Source organism: Dermacentor andersoni, chromosome 5, assembly GCF_023375885.2.
Source record: "Dermacentor andersoni chromosome 5, qqDerAnde1_hic_scaffold, whole genome shotgun sequence".
Lineage (NCBI taxonomy): Eukaryota > Metazoa > Arthropoda > Arachnida > Ixodida > Ixodidae > Dermacentor > Dermacentor andersoni.
In genome coordinates this window covers 132,904,520-132,925,991 of record NC_092818.1, presented here as the reverse complement: position 1 = coordinate 132,925,991, position 21,472 = coordinate 132,904,520, and the positions used below count along the sequence as shown (strand labels likewise).

At 45.6% G+C, this 21,472-nt stretch overlaps 1 protein-coding gene across 3 annotated transcripts in view; it reads left to right on the top strand.

Moving 5' to 3' along the window:
* LOC126531189 (juvenile hormone acid O-methyltransferase-like) overlaps positions 1–21,472 on the top strand; it is a 49,977-nt gene that overhangs the window by 7,915 nt on the left and 20,590 nt on the right. The window contains exons 2-4 of one of the 3 annotated variants that reach the window (XM_055071017.1): positions 2,088–2,700; positions 5,114–5,270; positions 7,572–7,965. In XM_055071017.1, coding sequence (XP_054926992.1) covers positions 2,128–2,700; positions 5,114–5,270; positions 7,572–7,738 — 897 coding nt within the window. In that variant the 5' untranslated portion in view covers positions 2,088–2,127 and the 3' untranslated portion in view covers positions 7,739–7,965. Of the gene's footprint in view, positions 1–2,087; positions 2,701–5,113; positions 5,271–7,571; positions 7,966–19,001; positions 19,137–21,472 lie in introns of those variants that run through there. The other 2 variants (XM_055071018.2, XM_050178616.3) reach the window with 2 other exon arrangements.

Genomic DNA, 21,472 nt, shown 5'->3' with positions numbered 1-21,472 from the left:
TTGTTTCTTTTAGCTAGCTTGCTCTTCTTTAATACATCTCTCCATTGTTATTATTAACCGAGGGCCCCGTTAAAGTCTGACTTTGGGACCATCGTCTGTATATTGTCTCTTACACATTCATTGCATTTAAAGAATAATAAACTGAAACTGAAACTGAAGTAGCATGATGTCGTAAAGCAGAGTGCACAGGCTTGCTTGGAGGCGCTGGCTTAGTCCAGTGGGTAAGGCACTCAGCTTTTCAGCGTGGGGTTGAAGGTTCGAAACTCCCTACCACCCACAAGGGGAGTACGGTAGCGCGATTAAGAGACGGGACAAAAGAAGACACGTAGGCACACACACAGCGCTACACAGCCCTACCACCAATGTTTTTTCCTTGCACTTCATTCCATTTTTAGACATTAATTTTTACAGCGATTAGCGAGGCGAAGTTAGAACGCAGGCGAGAGCTTGGGCGGACAAGGAACGCGCGGATAACAAATGCTAGCGAGAGCGACGGTGACGCGGCGTCGCGGCGATGTCCTCCGTCAACACCTGGCACGCCAGCGTAGTAGCAGGTTTACCCTCTCGCCTGCTGTGCTCCGCCGAGGGGTGCACGTGACGTGGCGTCGCAGTTAATGGGAATTTAGGTGCCCCATTGCTGCTACAGATGCCGGGTTTTTCGTTCAATGGGCCATTTTACGCTTTCGTATCAATAACAGCGGCGATGTCAATTGTGTGTGTGTGTGCGTGTGCGTGTGCGTGTGCGTGTGCGTGTGCGCGTGCGCGTGCGCGTGTGCGTGTGCGTGTGCGTGTGCGTGTGTGTGTGTGTGTGTGTGCGCGCGTGTGTGTGTGTGTGCGTGTGTGTGTGTGTGTGTGTGTGTGTGGCAAATACCTTATATCTTATCAGGGAAGTACAAGCGCCATCATTCCTCTCAAATAATTATGGTGTAAAGATTACCTGAAGGCGTGCTATAAAGATAGTGCAATGACGGGCATCAGGTCATTGTTTGTTTTTTCGAAGCAAGGGTAAAACAAAGGCACATCTGATAAAAAACAAGTCTGGAGTCGGATAAACGTTTCTCCGTTACAATATCGCTGACATGTCAGTGACACAGATGCAGTTGCTGACGCTCCTTCTAAATCTTTGCCTATATAAGCTGCACTGTTAACGCCGAATTGTCGGAAGTCAACCCATTACACGCAGGTGAGTAACTCGTGCATCACGAGCTTCTATTGTATTGAAAATATAGGCCACTGATTGAGAGTATAGCCTTTTTCAGTCCCAGTGCTACACTCAGGGCTTTGGTTGGTTGCTGCAGCGTGCCGCTACAGCAGGCACGCTGCTGTAGCGCGCTTCGGAGAAGTTTGGAATATCGAGGTTGTTAAAGGCATAACTAAATCCAGGTAAGGCACGCAAGGCGCGTTTAGGTATATAGCAGCATTCGTTCGCATTTTGTGTAAATATATACGTAGTGAAACGTCAGTGATGTCGGTGAGCAACGACCAAAGATAAATTTGCCTATACTAGAATGTATTATGCGCACCGCATATATATATATATATATAGTGAGAGAGAGAGAGAGGTGGAAATTGTAACCTCACAAACCTTCGCTTATTTCCATGCTTCACACATCCTAGATATGGCACGTAAAATCCCTGTGTAGGGCTTCTTGTTCCACATAGTGTAGCATAACCGTCTGATATTAAAATACAGTGCAATGCAATACAATATTATTTCCATCTAAAGAATGAATGAGGATGTGGGTAAAAGCCGCCCCCAAGAACAACTTGGCAAGAGCCCACAGCCCCCTCTGTGCACTGCAATCGGCGATAGCAGAAAATGTGAGGCACTTCACTACATGTGGAAAACCCCACCAACCAGATGGCAACGAGAACGAAAAAAACCTTAACAGTTTGACAAGATTGACAGCAAAACTTCGGTGCATCGAAAGAAGTAAAAGTAACGTGGCTATTCCTTACTCAAATTACGTTATTTATTTATTTATTTATTTATTTATTTATTTATTTATTTATTTATTCAGCATTAGATATTCTACTATATATTTATATATTGTAAAGAGCGTCAGCCTCGTACCTTTGAAACGCAGGCCGGACCCAATGCGCAAGTGAATTCTCAGCCACCTTGTCATGGAGCGTCCGCCTCAACAGCCCAGCGTTTCGCCGTCGGCGTTCCTCGAAAAAGAGATGCCCGAGATCTACGACCAGGTCAGGATTCACAACCGGGAGTCCACGGGACAGCTTCTGAGAAGCTGGCAGGCATCGTTATTCTCCAACCCGAAAGAAGACGGCAAATGCGACGAGCAGTATCTGGACATCGGTTGCGGCCCGGGTAACTTCACGCGTAACTACCTGCTCCCGCTATGCCCGCCATCAATGAGAAGACTGGTGGCGGTGGACAACTCGCACTCCATGATCGACTACGCTAGGCGAGAACACGGCGACCCGAAGATCGAGCACCGCATGCTGGACATTACGGCCGACGACGAGGTGTCACAGTTCATCGAAACTGAAGGGCAGTTCGATCGCGTCTATTCCTTCCTGACGTTTCATTGGATACACGACAAATGTGCAGCGCTGAGAAACGTCGAGCGCCTTACGGCTCCAGGCGGGGAGTGCCTGATCGTATTTAATCCTCATCCTGGACCGCTACAGCTTTCCAAAGCAATGATGAATTCGGAGCGATGGAAGAAATACACCGACGTGAGTACTTGCATGACCGACGTCTTCGACCGCGGAAGGTCCTATCGTGCAGTTATCCTTGTGAGGTTCGGCACGATCTGTGCATTCCTGGAGTGACACTCCAACTCCACTCTTCATTTGAACAGGTTTCGTTACAAGATTAGCAGCGTCAACACAATTCAGTCCGATGGTTTCGCATCTTCTAATTATAAGTGAGAGCGCGACAAGCGTGTTTGTCACCGTGTGATGGTGGATTACAGTTATTTTCGTTTAGGCATGTGTACATGTCTTACCTGACTGAAAACAACAGATAATTAAGCTTCCATAGCATTCTACACGTGCAAATAAGCACGAGTGTGATAACTATTTAAATTTTTTGAGCAAAGCCATCATTACGCATTCGGGAGGAAGTGAGAATGAAACTCGTGTTGGGAAGACACGCAAAAGAGGACCCAGTACAACGTATATACGTTATCACACTCAGCATCAGAACGCATTGTTTGCGATACACGCATTGCTACTACAGTATACAACACCATTGATTATACCTCTAGTCTGTAAACTAATCAGCGCCTTGTAATTAACTTCCATGGTGTCTCAGCAATCTGCACCCCGTCTGATCAACGCGGCAGCTGAAGCAAGCTACATGAGCGTACATGTATTTATTAACTACATCACAAGAGCAAAATTCAATGTTAATATATGCTCATGTTAATTCGCTCATCTGTTAGCAATGATAAATCTTAACGGTTGTTGCGCGCTGTGTCACATCTATGTGACAGTTTTTCGCATCTCGTCTCTCTACATTTTGCACTCTCTTTACCGTCTTTCCCCTGCGCATGACAGGAAGCGGATTCTTACAGTGGCTAACCTATCTGTATTTTGTTCTCTTTCTTTCTGTCTTCTCTCCTCATGCTTATCCTCTTAAACTAAGGATCCCCTTATCAATATTGTCCATTGGAATCCTGCTGGAGTAATGTTGAAAATATTTACTTTTAAAAACGGGTAAAACGCTTCGTCGATGAAAGCGTGATGAATAGAAATGAAGCCTGAAGTCGCCTGAAGAAAAACTTAAAGAATTGACCTCAACCACATTTTTACGAGCCTTTTTTTGCCTTCTCCGCGTGCCAAATAAAGAGCACTCAATTGCTAAGTGGACTGCACTGCTATTGATAATTCTTTAGCGAAAACTCGCCAGCTATTCCAGCCAGGCTTCCTTCCTTGCGAGACAGCCGTCATTAACTGACGGTTTTCTAAAATGCGCTAGCTCAGCATAAGTGTGCCGTTAAGGGAACTGTGCTCTCATTCGATTCGACCAACAGTGACTGCTTTCACAAAATAAGGAGACCTGGAATTTTTCATTGGCACACGTTCTTTGAATTAACGCATCCTGAACGCGATTAGCATTCTTAACCTACGTGAGCACCATTGTGTTTAGCCTGTTTACGCCGCTATTAACAGTGACCCAAATCGTCCACTAGGCTGGGCCAGTATAGGTATGTGTTGGAGCTGCCTTGCTGAGCAGACAACATTCGCCACTGAGGCCTTTCCTTCTCCACTTTTTCCTTCCTTTCTTCCTTCCTCCGCCACTGAGTATGTGCCAGCATAGACAACTCGACGCTGGTTGCTGTCTTGATAGAAAGCTTGGGTCACTGAGTTTGGTGCCCGAACATACCACCGACACTGAACAATCACATAACGTAAAGATATTCCCTAAGGTATCTACCGATAGCGAATATGCGGGCACTAAATTACACGTGTACCACCACTTCAATTGAAGGGAGATAATCATCCCCGAAGTACGCGTTCTGCCTTGTTATTTTCAGTATTCGATGTGAAGATCTTATATCCGACATTTCGAATATTCCATTTTTATTGAATGTGCGGAATATTAACCTGGTGCCGAATTCAAAATATCTTTATTTCTTTGTGATAAGCCGGCGCTAGTGCAGATGAACATTTCAGATACGAGCCACGGTATATAGCCTACAGGGAAAATATTTGCAAGGGAACTTAGGATGGCTCATCCATCTCAAACGGGCCCGGACAGGCATTCTGACAAACGGTGCGCAGAAAGCATTACCACTGCGCAGAAAAATCGGATTCAAATGTGGATTGCAAAGCTGTTTTTGCTCTACAACTTGCAGTCATGTATTCAAGCATGTTCCCTTCTTAGGCTGTCTTTAGATTTGTTGCCTCAGTTGAAAATAGGTGCCGCGTTTCGTTTACTTTTATCTCACTCTCGCTATTAATTTTTCTTTCTATATTTGATGTCAGCATGCTTGCATCTCTAAAATGGTACTTCTCTGTTTTATTAGGGGGAGGCATGGAGAAATATCCAGTATTTGAGTCGATATATTAGGGTAATTTTCCTCGAATATCCGTACAAGAATTTAACTGTTCGATTCGAACGCTTTAAAATTCTCATCAACAGGTGCTGAAGAATGTTGCGCCCGACTTTCCCGACACTCACGACCCAACGTACCTAAGGAACTACCTTATCAACATCGTGAAATCAACCTCTCTCGTGCCGCTGTCGTGCGAGCTGGTGCGTGTGGAAGCCACCAGTGCAAGCATGGACGACCTATCGCGTAAGTTATTGCGCCCTACAGAGTTTCCTACAAAAATTACTCCAGGGCCCTCCAACGCTGCGATCATTTAGACATCTTGGGAATGATGGTTAGTATACACACATTTGTCTAACATTTGCATTCGCCTCTTAAAACGTTCATGCCACTCTATTTGTTAACGATTTCCATCTTTCTAAGTTTCCAAGCAATCGTATATTTCTAAACAGAGCAAGACAGTCAGTCTCGCCCCACATGCGCATATTCGTCGCGAATTGTTGCATTTATAACGCAATACACTTTGCTTAAAGCAATCAATCACGGAGTCACAAAGCCGTTCGAAACCAGAAGGACGAAATTTAGGCAAATCTATGTGCTGCCCATCATTTCAGGGCTGGCTAAGAATATACTTACAGCTCTCATAGACACGTTGGCACCAAATTTCAATTCGGTCTTTTATGTAGAAAACTCGAGGTGTGTTCCATTCGCATGCAGCAGCTGAACCAGTTCACGAGGTGCTACCCCTTGCCACTCGTTTCAGCGGTGCAGCAACAGCACCCTCTAAGCAACGCCACTCGTTCCAAAAGGTGCAGGAAAGGTGTAGGGCTGGTTAGTAATTTTCTGCACCCTGCCTACTGATGGTGAAAGTTTGATGCAGACATGCAGGTACCACGCCGCAGCGCAGCGGAAGACGCAGTCCACGGGCGTAAGCCTCGTTTAAATGCAGCACTCGCGTGCGTCTGCTGTGTCTACGAAACGCGGGGTGTATTTATGCCTCAGAAGCAGATCGTACAGCTGCGTTTCGGGACCTCACAAACGAATGCGGACGGCGCCATATTAGAAGCACCAAACATAACACCTGCACCGCATCTGTATACCTCCGTATTATTTTCGGGCGTCGCGTTGTGCTCGCACCTTAAATCGAGCTGCGCAATTTATAAACTACTCGTGCCTCGCAGAGCACTGGTTCACAGAGGTGCAAGCGAATATAGTACTGTGCTTAGACCTATGCTATTCTATGCTTAGCGCGTGACCTCCAAGAATGGGACACGCTGTCGGCGTGCGCCGCCAGATCTCGAGGAGACCATGGTTTGGGCCAGACTTGAAGTGTGGATGGCTCACTATATCTTCGCTTATCGTACACAAGAATAAGTGTCGGACTTCTTGGTATGGCCGCGTCACTAAAACAGTGGGCTTCGCTGAAATGTTACTATGCGCTCAGTGTAGTAAAGTGTGATATGTGTTTTCTCCTTATGTAAGCCATGTAAAATTGAATTCCGTGCGAATGATATGGAAAACACACGGAATTATTTATGTGCGCAAAAAAACAGTTCAGTAGCCTCTGTCTAAGGATTGCCTGAACTGCTTCAACTGAGATGGCGCATATAAAACACTTTATGATAGCTTTGTCAGACGAAGAAAGCTCAATATCAGTACGCTTTCAGCGAAGCTTGCACCCTTCGTAAAGCAGTACAAGCTAAGCAAAGAATATAATTTGCGTCGTTTTTACGGCGTTTGCCCACTCACCATTTAGCATAAAAATCGTGGATTCTCAGTAATTATTTTAAAAGCACGTTTCCTTCAAAAGATGGCTTTAGTTTTTGAGGCTGTTGAAACCAGTGGCAAAGACAACATCGTGAATGTCCCAAGATGAGCACAAGGGCATTAGCGACGTGCAAAATTCACTTGTACAATGAGGAAATGATGCGAAAAATAAGAGCCCACCTTGTCATAAAGCAATGCTTAAAAGGAATTCAATACTCTCAGCTTTATGAAATTTAATACATATATCGTCATAATGAGTATAAACGTTATTTTCAACTTCTAATTTTTATTCAGTTAAGCACCATACAACGTCAGTGCTTTTTAACCCCCCCCCCCCCCCAATTTATTTTCCGCCAATAATCCTTTCAGTTTGCCACGTTCAGAAGCCTGCTTCCCAGCCTGCTCCAGAAGCCTGAAGCACCCAGGCAGACACCAAAACCGCTAAAATGGAGAAAATTATTCACAAGCTCAAAATCTGTATATGTTATGCATTTTTTAGAGCTGACATCTCCCTCGTATCAATGACGCAACCGAATTTAAGGAGACATGTTAACACTAAGCCTACAATCTTACTTCGCTTACGTTTGTATCTCGTTTTTAGATTTCAGAAGTGCTAGCATAGGTGCTAGGACGTCCAACTCCGCTTGCCATGTGCCGCGGACTCAGTAAACCTGTTGACGAAGCACCGCGATTATTCGAGAGTCGAATCTCAATAAGGCATGAAAACAAGCATTTGATCGCCTACGCGAAGATGTAATGTCATAACCCTGAAATTCGCAGGTTTATTTTTGCCTAACAACCCTGTCTACTCGCTCCTGACCGAAGAAGGCAAAGCCGAGTTGGAGCACTTCGCCAAGGAACAGATGAAGCACGGGCATTGCTCAAACTATTCAAGCACGGGTACAACTCGGGAGCTCAGATTTGTCTTTCACGGATATAAGCCGTAGAGCTCTGAGCGACCATTTACAGGGTCCCGTTCAAAACTGAACCCTAAATATGCTTCAAGAGATTCAATAACAAAGAAAAGCACCTAGGAAGTGATTTGGTGTATGGAGTGTTACACGAGGCAGCTCAACTTACTTTGTTCAATGTAACTTGTGCTTGCTGCTGCTGCGTTTCTATTATGTTCAGTAAAAAATAAACGCAAGCTGCACACCAAGGATCGATTCCTGGACCTCTGTTGTATTCAGTTTTCATCATTCATATTCCTAATTGCCTTACTAGCATACCACCATCCCAACAAACCAACATCTCCTAGAATCTACCCAAATGACTGGAATGTTTATATCCAAAGGTAACACTTGTGAAACATTATGGTAGTGCGTTCCCTGGACTAAAAAAATATACTAGAAAGTTACTAAGGGCCAAAATGGCCCGAGAATGCCGCTGCAGGACTAAATATTTTTATTAAAACGCAATCGAAACACAACAGCCCATATTAGTTCCCAGGACACCGAGTAAATATTTCCATTAAAATGCCATCGAAAGAAAAACAACGCGTTTAGTCCTCAAATGATAACAAATGCGAGCAACGAATCCTGCGTGCGAACCTTCCTTCTACATATTATTTCATTGTTGCCAGTATCATAGGACACAGTGTTGAACGCTGGCCTAGGACGGTGGAGCCCTTGCAGAGATCTCGTGAAAAAAGTTGGTCGAAAAAACGCTTACTTTCTAACAACGGCAAAAAACTATGAGCCCGTTGCTTCATTAGTGCAAATTGTGCGGCGCCATGGCGTGGGAGCTCGTGGTCGCGTTCGTTTTGAGTGCGTTTTGTGCGGTTGTTCTCTGTTTCGTGCTCCTGCAGACGTTGTGGCAAGGCAAGACGTTGTTCATCATCCCACAAGGTATGTATGCACAAATTTAAAAGACAAGCTTGCAAGCGGCACTTTGTGCTGCTCGCTGTGCGCGGAAGTGCGGCGAGTGCCATTGTGCGTGTGAAAGAGTAGTTCGAAGTCACGAATTAGTACTTCGTGTATTGTGAAGCTGGAATGAAGCGGGTGGTACAGAAAGGTGATATCAACACCCTTGAGACGACTGAATCGCACCAAAGCTCATTAATTCACTATTGTGAAATATGAGGTCTTCTTCGTTTTTCTACCTGGTGTTTTATTTCAGCAACATAGTGGCCTTCAAACATAGATGACGATGATTATTTTATCTTAAGTACCTGTTGGGCATCTCGTTTCGATTTTTAACGAAATTGCTTTTACCTTAATGTACAACTACAAGGAACAACTTTGCGACGGTTTTTCCGCATCGGCCAACGTCGGCCGTCTTTCATGCTTTGCCAGCCACTTCGAGCGTCAGCTCTGCAATCTGGTATGGGCTGATTGACCACGATAGCCACCATATCTTAACGTCGAGCGAGCCTCGCACTGTTTCTGATGAAGATGGAAGATGCCGAAAATCAACTGCAACGTAGCTCCTTGTGGTATGGACGTTAGATATTGAACTACCGCGCAGGAATACAACGAGAACCAAATTACTCTCCTAAATGTATGACTGGCGACTTCATATCAGACATTAACCTTTAGTGATTCAAAATGTTTATCAGTCGGCACTGTGCCAAATTGTACTTCGAGCATTTTATTTGTTACGCCTGATCCTTCATTTATTCTCGCAGTTCAGTTCGGCTTGATGGTATACAATGGAGACTTCCTGTCGAATTCGCGCGACGCGCTACCACCACGTAACGCATTGGATCATGCAGCACTTCTTTTATTATGTGTTTTAGACAGTGCCTGAAGTATTCAGTTATCATCTTTTTTAAACTTTTGGCACTCAGAAGTGACAAACAGGGGGCATACATTTTATTGAGTTGGTACTGGATATGGGATAAAATATTATTTCACCTTCTATATTTAGCGAGACACAAGGAGACAAGCTTTGGAAAATAACAATTGTGTTAGGGCCACATTGAAGGTTCTTCATATAAAATAGTTCATGCTGGGCCCTACCAGAATATACTTTGCATGGCAGCGTGCATTTACTATAATATGTTGAAATACCAAGAGCACTACCAAAATGTACTACCAATTGAGCGTGTAATGGTGAGGTTGTGGGTTGGAGTCCCACCGGCGTCAAGTTATACCTTCGACCACTTTCGTTTCCCTTTTCATTATTTTCTACATTTCAACTTCAACCAAAGCTAATTTCGCGAATGTTTTCCTTGACTTCATTGTTTATTGGCTTTATATGGTGACGATTAACAAATATCCAGCACCTCGGCTTCCCTTCTCTCTCGTTATTGTACGTGCGTGCGTGTGCGTGCGCGCGCGTTTGTGTGTGTGTGTGTGTTGTACTGAAGGCACTGGTAACGGTGCCGGTGAAAATAGAAGATGGCAAGAAGCGATTTCTCGCCTTCACTCGCTTCGCCATATTTGTAGTGAAGATGACACCATAGAATATATACCTTTTTGAATTTCTTGTCTATTTATTACTTTACAAAAACGAACCCTACAAACACCACTCCACCTTCTTGAATTAGATTTAACTGTTCAGAATGAACTATTTTTCGGTGCCACTAAACGTCGGCGCAGCGACGGGAAGGTTAGTGCTGCCATCCAAGATTTTCTTTTAAGATCACCGAGGTTTAAGCTCTGAATACGACATTGCTAGGAAACTTTATCTTTCAAACAATTTGAATTTGAGTTGTTTTATTTATATGCTCCTGGTAGAATTTTCATATTTACAAAATCATGCAGGCTCATCAATCTTTATCGATTCTAACCAAGCCAGTGAAATAAAAGTGCACTCTTATTGACATTAGTTCGACCTACCCAATTCTTGGGCGATCCCCCAGAATGGGTACGTGCCAGTATACCCCGAAGATTTACAGCTACATATATCTCCGACTGGATTATTTAAGCCTACCGCTGCCAAGCTGTGTCAAGTGGCGCTAGGCACACACATTCCATTGCATGGACTGGAGGCGCTGAGTTTCAACACCCTGGAACTTCACCGCGGTACGCTACCATAAGTTCATGCAGTGAGGGATCTGGGACCGTCACAGGCTGCTGCTCCCGTACCCACAGCCATTGTCTACCCTTTCGTCATCCAGCGTCGCGATACTGCTAAATTTAGTGTCACAGACAACCACGACCTGGAGGACAGGCTCACCGAATATGACCGCGTAAGCGCCTATAATAAATGGGACGGCCGCGCCAAGCTTGCTAATGTGATCTTTTACTTGATGGACGTGGCGAACCTATGGTTCCGAAATCATGAATCCGGTGTTACCAGCCAGTCGAATTTCACGACAACTTTGACAAAGGTCTTCGGTCGTCCCGCCGTTGGCCGGCTTCGTGCTGAGCAACGGTTGGGTGCTCGAGCTCAACGCAAGGACGACAACTTTACAAGTTACAGTTAAGACGTGTTCTCGCTCTGCAAGCACATGAACTCATCTATGAACGAAGCAGGCAAGATAAAACACGTAATGAAAGGCATCGATGACCATGCATTCCAGATGCTCGTCGCCAAAAGTCCCCAGATGGTTGCTGAGGCAGATAAGCTCGGCCACCAGTACGACAACCTGCGCAAGCATAGTTCCTTAACACATGTAATGCTCAGCAGGACACAGCGGATATCTCTCTCGGATTTATACCGCAACACCGCCGACATTACCGCTTTAAAGCTCCAGATAAAGCAGTTCAACCGCCAGGAAGTCACACGTCCACTCTCTCTTTCTACGAGCTCATCCGAGACTTTGACTCTATTGCTCCTTCGCTTCTTCACGTAATTCAAACGCAAGTTGCCAAGGCGCTGCCACCTGCCCATCCTCAGCAGCCAATTCCTGGACTCTTGACTTAAGCTAACGCAGTCGCTCGACCGGTAGGCGTCAGGAGCTCCTCCGGCTCCTGACGCCTACCGGACCAGCGGCACCTTCCATGTGCCGGTGGCAACTTCAGTCCGATTCCCGTCCCTTACTCGGCCGCTGAAGCCCCTGTCGCCAACCCTTGGCGAGCACTTGATAATTGACCAATAGGCTATTCATGTGGTCGCCCGAGCCACGTAGCACGATTCTGCCGCCGTCGCAGCTTCTGTTTTCCTCACAGTGGGAGCGCCTCAAGCTGCATGCCTGTTGGACTTGCACGTCATGATTCGTCTAAACTTTATTCCAGACTCATCTTCCAGTCACTACCCGTACTTCGACTCACGCCGGTCGTCTTCCTCACGTTGTCGATCAATTTCTGCAATGGTTCATCGGCGCTGCCCAGGCCGAGAGGAAAACTAACAGTCGCAGTTCCAAAGGCAAGAATTGCGTTTTCGTCGAACCTATAAAGACCTCATTTTTCTTTCCTGCAAGAGAAATTGAAGTGTCCGCAGACGGCGTCGCCATTCACGCACTTGTGGACACCGGAGCCGCCGTTGCTATTATCAGTGAAAATCTTTGCCGCAATTTGAACTATGTGACCCCTACACTAACCTGTCTGTCTCTGCGTACGGCGACCTCGCATCGCATTTAGCCTTTGGTATCAGGAACAGCCCGGGTCGTCGTTCAAAGCGTTACGTATGTTGTCGAATTTGTCGTCCTATCTCGTTCCTCGCACGACGTTATTTTTCGATGGAATTTCTTATGTGTTAATCAAGCTCTTGACTGCGCTCGTGATAAACTTACGTTATCAGTGCAGTGCTTTGACCCTGACGACAGCCATCCACTTAGCAAGTTGTTGCCGCCTCTGACATCGGCATTGCGCCTTTCTCAGCCGCTCTGGGCCATGCGTCGTGTAACCTTGACGCAATCTCCTCTGTTGTGTTCACGTCAGCAGCCATTTGTGCGCGCAGTCGGAACTTTCTGCTTGCGTCTGCCGTCGTCCTATTTTGTCACGGTTTTGCTGCCCTTTACGTGGGTGATTGGGTGAGGGAACAAACGCGAGTTAATGATATCTTAGTTGAAATCAAGAAAAAGAAATGGGCATGGGCAGGACACGTAATGAGGAGGGAAGATAACCGATGGTCATTAAGAGTTACGGAATGGATTCCAAGGGAAGGAAAACGTAGCAGAGGGCGGCAGAAAGTTAGGTGGGCGGATGAGATTAAGAAGTTTGCAGGGACAACATGGCCACAATTAGTACATGACCGGGGCAGTTGGAGAAGTATGGGAGAGGCCTTTGCCCTGCAGTGGGCATAACCAGGCTGATGATGATGATGATGATGATGATGATGATGATGATGATGATGACGACGACGTCCGCAATATCTCCTTTAGCCCTACCCCGCGGCGAGTACCTGGGGACCTCCTCATCTTCCAAGTGCGTTCTCCTTGCTACCATGGTTCGTGATACGGCACCATTTCCGATATGTGCCGTCCTGGTCCTGCCGCGACCGATGCCACTGTGGGCGTCTGCTCTCATGCCATCGATTTAGAACTCACATCTGCCTAGCACACTGAAATTATCAAGCTCCTCCAGCGTTTTCGCGTCTCATTTAACAGTGACCAACCGTCCTTGGGCCGAGAGTCAGCAGTCGTTCACTGTATTGTCACGTTTTACTGACGGTGAAGAAGGCAGCAAAAGTGTGATTGACGAAATTAGCGTTTCATTGGGCGAACTTGTGCCCTCAAAAGCAGGCTACACTCAAATGACAGCGACAGTAGCGAACACAGTCGGCGATCGTCAAAAGTCTGATTTGCCGATCAAGCGCGTCGGCTTTTATACACGAGCCATCGAACGTTCCAGAGTAACCGCTGGTGCCCGCGGGTCTTCCAGAAAGTCCTACGCCACTCGCATCGCGCATACATGCAATCAGATTACACAAGGTTCGCAGACAACATAAAGCGGATAGAACCTTCGATAACATTCCAGAAAGTTCTGATACATGCAGGCGCGTCCCGCGCTGAGCGATAAAATTCGTTAGACAGTGAAAAGCGCTCAGCCGAAAACGATAAACAAGTCTACGTGTCAGTATCGACTCCGGCCAACAAACTCCATTCCTCCAGCGTCCGCGATGTGTGTCGGCCCCTCAACGCCTGATCATTGATCAACAGCTTGACAACATGCTGAAGCGTGGCATCATCCATCCCTCTAACAGTTCCCTGGGTATCTTCTGTTGCCCTCGTTTAAAAATGACGACGGCTCCGTAAGGTTCTGCGTCGACCATCGCCGCCTTAACCGAATAAAGCGCAAACATGTCTATACTCTGCCGCGCATCCACGATGCTTGGACCGCCTGCAAGGAATCCAATCCTTTTCCTCGCTGGATCTGCTCTCCGGGTACTGACAAGTTCCGATGGCAGAGGCTAATCGCCAAAAGACAGCCTTTGTAAAACCTAATGGGCTATATGAGTGCACCATCATGTCTTTCGGCCTCTGCAACGTGCCTGCCACATTCGAATGAATGATGGACACAATTCTTCGAGGCATGAAGTGGAACACGTGCCTGTGCTACTTAGATGGCATTGTGAGTTTTTCTAATGACTTTGTGTTGCACTTCAGCAGCCTCGATCAAGTCCTTGCGCGCCCCTTCACTGCAGAACTGCAACTCAATTTGAAGAAATGCCACTTCGGCGCTCGCAAGCTTACTATTCTCGGTCACGTAGTTTCCAAAGGCGGTACCCTCACCGACTCTATGAAAATTAGTGCCGTATTCGCGTTCCCCAAACCCACTACCATAAAAGAGCATCGCAGTTTTATCGGCATATACTCATACAAGCTTTGTTTACAGTCTAAAAATAAGTCGCAGTTTCAAGGCGAAGCATCGATTGTGATAGCAAATTATTAGACAGCTACACAAAGTAAAGATATTAGATTCACCAACTGTGTAAACTTGTAAACATTCGCTTACTAACTAAACTAACAAGCGTGGTGCCTAGCGAACATAGGCAAACATGAACACATCTCATTCGATGACCGCAGACAATCACTGTCGAAACGTTGGCGTGAGAAAGAGCGGCAACAGCAGCGAGCGGATTTACTTTCGTGTTGCCTCTCGCTGCAACGGGAACTAAGCGGCGAGAACACAGCGCACACAGATATCAGCCCTCGGCGCACCTAGAATCTGTGCCCATCGGCAGATCGCTCTCAAGATACGGCCCGTGCGGCCGCGTTTGGCCGCACCATATGCACTCCTCCCCGTAAGGTTCCGTAAATAAAATAAATGTGCGCCTGCGGTTCACACATGACAAGAGCTGTCAGTACAAATTCCAAACGGAGTACTTGTTCTTGATCCCTAGTTAAATGGCGCCACTCACTCTGGGGATCGGCCATGTAGGTGGCGAAGCCCACTTCGTTTTCTTTCTGGTGTGTCCCCTTCATTGCTGAAAAGCGTTTCGCAAGATATTTTTCTTTTCATTGAACATGTTTATTTCCGATTTGTTTGAACACTTTGGACAGAAAACGACAAAAGAATTTTTTCGTATTTATATGAGTAGTCATTAAATGGTACCCGTCCCATGCTGACGAAGCTGCCAAAAGAAATGTTCAGGAACACCGGGCACTGGTTCCGAACGTTTACCCGAGATAAGACAGTCGCTGGAAGGCACCTGACGCGGTACATGGAGCGCATCACCGCCACCTACGTGACCACCATATGGAGCTGAACACTCGCTCGTTAACCCCGAAAAGCAGCATCGTCACATTAACGCCCATAGGACATAGTATGCCGTCGGAGACGCACAATTAAAGCCTAGCGATACAGCGGCGGTGAGCGCATCCGTCCTTCCGCTCTTACGTTGCAAGCAACGCTAGCGTAATTTTTATGTGCGCCCTTCACGGGGAAATTCTTCCACAAGAACTATTCGTTCTTACCGCGTCAGTCGTCCCTCCTCGTTCCGTTTCTTCTTGGCTGTGTTTGTTTCTTGTTCTTCCCTAATTGGTGATTTTTTATTTCAATGCACACGAGTTTGCTTGCGAGCTGCCAAGTCATTTAATAGATTTCTTCAAGTACCACAAGTCGGCAAGTGTGGCGAATATCCTTGCCACTACAACTATAAAAAAACTTATTTACTCCGCAAAAAAATGGGGAGGGGGGGGCGAAGGTGAAATACGAATATTAGTATAATATTGAGGCCATGAAGACTCACTGACCTCAACGCGCGGGGACTGCTTCGTCCTCCCCCACCCCCCCTTACCTGCGTGTAAGGTCCTCTCCCCCTACCCTAGCTCGGCGGAATAATAAAGATTTCAATCAATCAAACAACGATGGTAAACCAACAGCTTGATGATATATGGCGTTTTCTGGAGCAAGGGCCAAAAATGGCCAAACTGCACCAGGATATCGTATGATGTATTCGGTGGTACTTCGTGAGCTCCTGACTGGAAGCTTACCGTTATCATTGAAAAGGAAGGTACACAACCGGTGCATTTTACCGGTACTTACATATGGGGCTGAGACTTGGAGACTGACAAAGAAGCTTGAGAACAAGTTAAGAGGAAGCTTTAGCTCGGGTGCTCCTATCTAAATACATGTAAAAGGAGAATTCGTTTTTCTCGGCAGCCACTGCACCAAATTTGACGAGGTTTGCTGCATTTAAAAGAAAAACTTAAAATCTAGTGACTGTTGGTTTCGAATTTTCGATTTAGGTTGTCATACTTTTATAAAAAATTGGCAAAATCTCAAATTTTCAGAAAACGAAACTATCAAGGAAGGAAGGAAGGAAGGAAAAAGTGGAGAAGGAAAGGCAGGGAGGTTAACCAGTTTAGCGTAACCGGCTTGCTACCCTACACATGGGAGAGGGATGGGGGCGATGAAAGATGGGGAAGGGGGAGAGAGAGAGAGCAAGTTTACAACTCCGTAACCCAGCAAGAAAAAATGATATCGCAATTCTGTGAATTGTAGCTGATAGCACATCTAAAGCGGACAAAATTGATATGTTACACATGAACCTCAAAAAATGTATCAATGTGTTATTACAACTTTGGCAAAACCCTCGTAAATAACGTAACTAATTCACGTAAGATGTAAAATGACACATCAAATTTGTCCGCTTTGAATGGTCTAATGGATGCCGTTTACAGAATCGCGATATCTGTTTTTGATGCAGAGCTATTAGTTTGTAAACTTCGTGCTTCTATATTTTTCAAACTTCTGAATTTTTGAAAATCTTTTTAACGAAATTCAAGCCATAAATCAAAATTCCGCTTCCAACAGTCACTAGAATTTAACTTTCTCTCTCAAATGCAAAAATTTCATTGAAATCGGTCCAGGGGTTATCTCAGAAAAACGTTTTTGCGTTTTTACATGTATTTCAATAGGCCGCGTCGGAGTTGGGCCCGAGCTAAAGCTTCCTCTTAAGGACCTCGTAACGAGCGATGGAACGAGTAATGCTAGGCATAACTTTAAGAGACAGAAAGAGGGCGGTTTGTATCAGAGAGCAAGCAGGTATACACGGTATTCTAATTGACATTAAGAGACAAAAATAGCGCTGCGCAGGTCATGTAATGCGCAGATTAGATGACCGTTGGGCCATTAGGGTGACCGAATGGATACCAAGAGAAGGGAAGCGCAGTAGAGAACGGCAGAAGACAAGGTGTTGCGACGAAATTAGGAAATTTGCGGGTGCTAGTTGGAATCGCTTGGCGAAGGACAGAGGTAATTGGACATCGCTGGGAGAGGCCTTCGTCCTGGAGTGGACATAAAATAGGCTGATGATAATGATGATGATTCAATGGTGCGGTCAATGAAATGGTAATAGATGTAACTTGGCTGTATAGTTGCCTAAAGTATTCACGGTAAATACGCAAAATATAATGTATGTGCTTTAAAACTATCACAGTTCTTCAAGCGGGCACGCATCTGGAGAAGCGGTGCACGCAAGCAGGGCATCCGTTCCAAGTGCAACGCGCGAGGCAGGAAACGATACATGTTTGTTATCGACTCGACCCGAATATACTGACAGGTGTATTAATTTATCGGGTGACTGACTTTCATCGTCAAACATGCTATCGTTCAGCGCAGGACGCACCTGCATGTACCAGAAGTTTCTCGAATGTTATCGATGCTTCCATGCACTGTCTGTTGACACCGAACCTTGTGTAATCTGATTGCAGGTATGCGCGACGCGAATGGTGTAGAACTTTCTGGAATACACGCGGGAACAAGCGATTCCTCTGGAACCTTCCGTGTATGATGTATAAATGCCGATGGGCTTGAACCCGCTGATCAGATTTTCGACGATCGCCTACCGGCTTCGCCGCCAATACTCTGTTTTGTGTAACTTGCTTTCGAGGACACAAGTTAGCCCATTAAAAAGTTATTTTCGTTATTCACAGTTTTACCGCTGTATTATTCACCATCACTGCTACGTGCCAATACCTTTGGCACCGGATCGCCGCCAGGCGTGTTGATTTTTCTCCCGCGGCAATCGCATAAGCACAAACGTCTAATTCAGCGCGCGATTTCTTTCTGGAATGAGAAGCTAGAAGAAAGAAACCTTCTTTCTCTTCTAGGGTATAACATGAGTGAGTCGTCGACCTTGTCGGAGGCCCAGAGTGGTTGGCGTGCGATGGCATGAATGTTTCGGTCAGCGCCCTGCGCACAATCTTGTTTGGATGTACGAGAGCTTTCGAATTTTGTAATTTGTGACTACAACTCCTTTTTACACTGTTTTTGGTCCCAAAGAAGTGTTTTAACATTATTCTACCTATCGCGTGCATCATGGAGACATTAATATTTTCCGGTTTTGAATGTATGTGCAGTCATGCATGTACTTGTGTTTCTTCATTTTCACTCCAACTTTCCAGTGTTATCTCCAGAGTTAGCATTTACTAGGCTACAGGTGGGCAATACTTGGCGTAAATGAAATATTAGAATAGAGCAACTTGCAAGCTACTCTTGATAAGAATAACCTAACTAGCGTGGTTAGCAGCAGTGTGCGTGTTTAGCACGCATGCTAACCGGGCACGTTGCTGCAATCGGCAAAACATGGTTCATCGAATATTCATTTGGTTTCAAGTAAAGAATCTAAACACGATCCAGGAGAATGACGCAAGTAATTGCAGGCACTCATACATTGCTTGCATTGACAAACACACCCGCCCCGATAAACGCAATGTCAAAACGTTTCACAAAAGACCACTTCTAGGATTATCGGGTGTAAGAGCACGCATTGATCACCGAGTGCCCAATTAACGTTGTTCTGAGCGACGCGCCCGCAGCTGCAAGCGGGCACAGATACGTTGCACGCCAGCTGTGCACCCTTGTCAAGCGCAACGTCCGAGTCAGGAAACGACACGTGTACGTTGTTGACTGCGAGCCGCAAATAAGTTTTGGACGGAATCGCCGCCTGGCGTGTTCATTTTTCTCCCGCGGCTATCGCATAAGCACAAACGTCTCGTTCAGCGCACGATTTCTTGCTGAAAAGAGAAGCCAGAAGAAGGAAACCTCTCTTTCCTAAGTTGTAATACGGGTGAGTCACCAACCTTGCCGGCGGCCCGGGGTGCCTGGCATACAGAGGCACGAATGTATCGCAGGAGAAAGGCGGCTGGCACTCGCGTGCGCATACGATGTCGTTATAACGTTGCTGCAGACAAGAACATTTCTCGCAATGAAGTCCCCGTGTTTTCGACATCTTCGTCAAACTACTAACCTGTGACTCATTTACGGCGCCACTATAACTGGCCCCTATAAGCTGCGTCATTCGTACCCCCGGTATGAGAACTGCACTTGAAATTCTGCGAGGCAGTGGAACTCCTGGTCTAAGAGTGACGCTGAGAAAATGCTAAAATGCTCCCTGCTCGCGCGGTGTCCATATGTCAACCTGAGGTTTAGCTTTCCTATGGTACTTCAATGCTCAATACTCAGTGCTTAAATTTCGCCACTTCTTTTGACACAATAACGTTCCTATCCCCGCATGAAGAAGTGAAATGAAAAGAAGTTGTTAGTGTCCTCTCTGCATCAATATTTTTGTCCGGCCTGTAACGCGTTTATCAGTACAAATTTGCTTGGATAGGTCGCGGGAAATAGTTGGTCCCCAAAGCTTTTATTTTTTAAATTCTACCTTACCGTTTAACCTTAGGAACGCTACCTAGGAAAAGCTATTTAAAACGCTATGGTGTGTTAATCTGCAGACCACTCGTGCCTGTGTATGGAGGCACTTCCTTCAGCCGCTGTTACGTATCTCGCGCGGTCCTTCGGGCGACCATGGTAGCCCACGGCTACAATGGCGAAAACGCACGAAAAATATTTAATCCCAACAGTGAAGGCATGACCACTAAGAGCAACTGGGAGCACTGTCGACGCTCTGCCACTCAACCGGTCCTGTCAATGCTGAATAAAGCAAAGAATGTTGCTTTTTTATTGTTACTAATTATTGTTACTATAATGCTTTGATGGTGTATGTGTGAACAGAGACAATGCATTCGACCCTACGGAGAAACCGCCTATTACTGGCGCCAGCATGGAAGAGTGCTGCCATCTATAATGTAACAATTATTTATTAACATTGGTCTTGCACCCGAGGAGTAGGCGACTAAATTTAAAGCTTTACCCCAACTTGTTGCCTTAGTTAGTCGTCTGGTGTAATGTCTGTTTTGTGATTAGACTGTACATAATAGCCTGCCTAGGAATTTAATCGTGGCATATAATAACATCGCTATCTAACATGAACGCTTGTAGGGCGTCCAATATATATGCTTAGACACTGTTTTGAGAAGTGAAACGTCTGTTCCCTGTTTGTGAGAGGCTTTATTGATGTCGTGGAGACGTCGATGCAATGCTGATCATTGGAATATGAAAGGGGACCTGACAACCCTAGACGAATGTTTTTAGAAAGAACACAGTTTGAGAATCATGCATAAGAACTTTGAACGTACGCCGTGTATTAGGCTCATATGCCTTTTAATTGTTTCGTGTGCTTTCAGTACGATTCATATGGAAACCATACGGATTCCTGATCAATATTGCCGTACTTTTCGTAGAATGCAGTAATCGTTCCTGGTTATTGGAACGTGTAAGAACTTTTTCAGAGCACATAGGTGAGACTTTGACGCAGCCATAACAGCTTTGTACTTGGTCTTCACAATGTATGCAAACAAGCCTGTGAAGACGTGTTCTGCAAAAGCACACTAAAACAAGCTAATGAAATAATTAAACTAGAAATATCGAAGTGGCAGCTTCTTGTTGGGCAGCATTTCTGACAACATTAAACCAGACAACTGACCACAAAAGAACTTCATTTGCTGACTTGTAGTGCCCCCAGGCAGAAATCGGGTGCCAACTTTTTTTGGTTTAGAACTATAAAGGGAAACAAATGGACTTCAGGCAAATAAAGTGAGTGTAATTGCACACAAGGACTATTGCAACATAACTGAACAGTTGCACTATGGCGCCATGTCTTCAAGTGTAATATGCTGCTATACCAAAGCTATAACTTGATAAAGGTCATATTTTGCCGATCTATATTACGCAGGTGTAATAAAGGAATGCATTTAAGAATCAACGCCGATTGTTTCGCAAGTGCCAGTGAGGCATCCCATATATGTTCACCGGAAATATTCACCGAGCACATTCGTATTTGCATTTTGTTACATTAATTGGCATCGGATCTCAACAGTTGCAACTTTATTCGTATGGAGGCGGATTATGGGACGAATAGGAAAAATATAAAACAAAAACGTTAGCGTACGCTTAAATTTCTGCGCACGTTCACAAGTATCTCATGCTACCTCTTAAATTCACTAAGGGGCTCCGAAGCCGGAGGGGACAGCGGGGCCTATAGTGCCCGCAAAGGTCCCATTCCAAGGG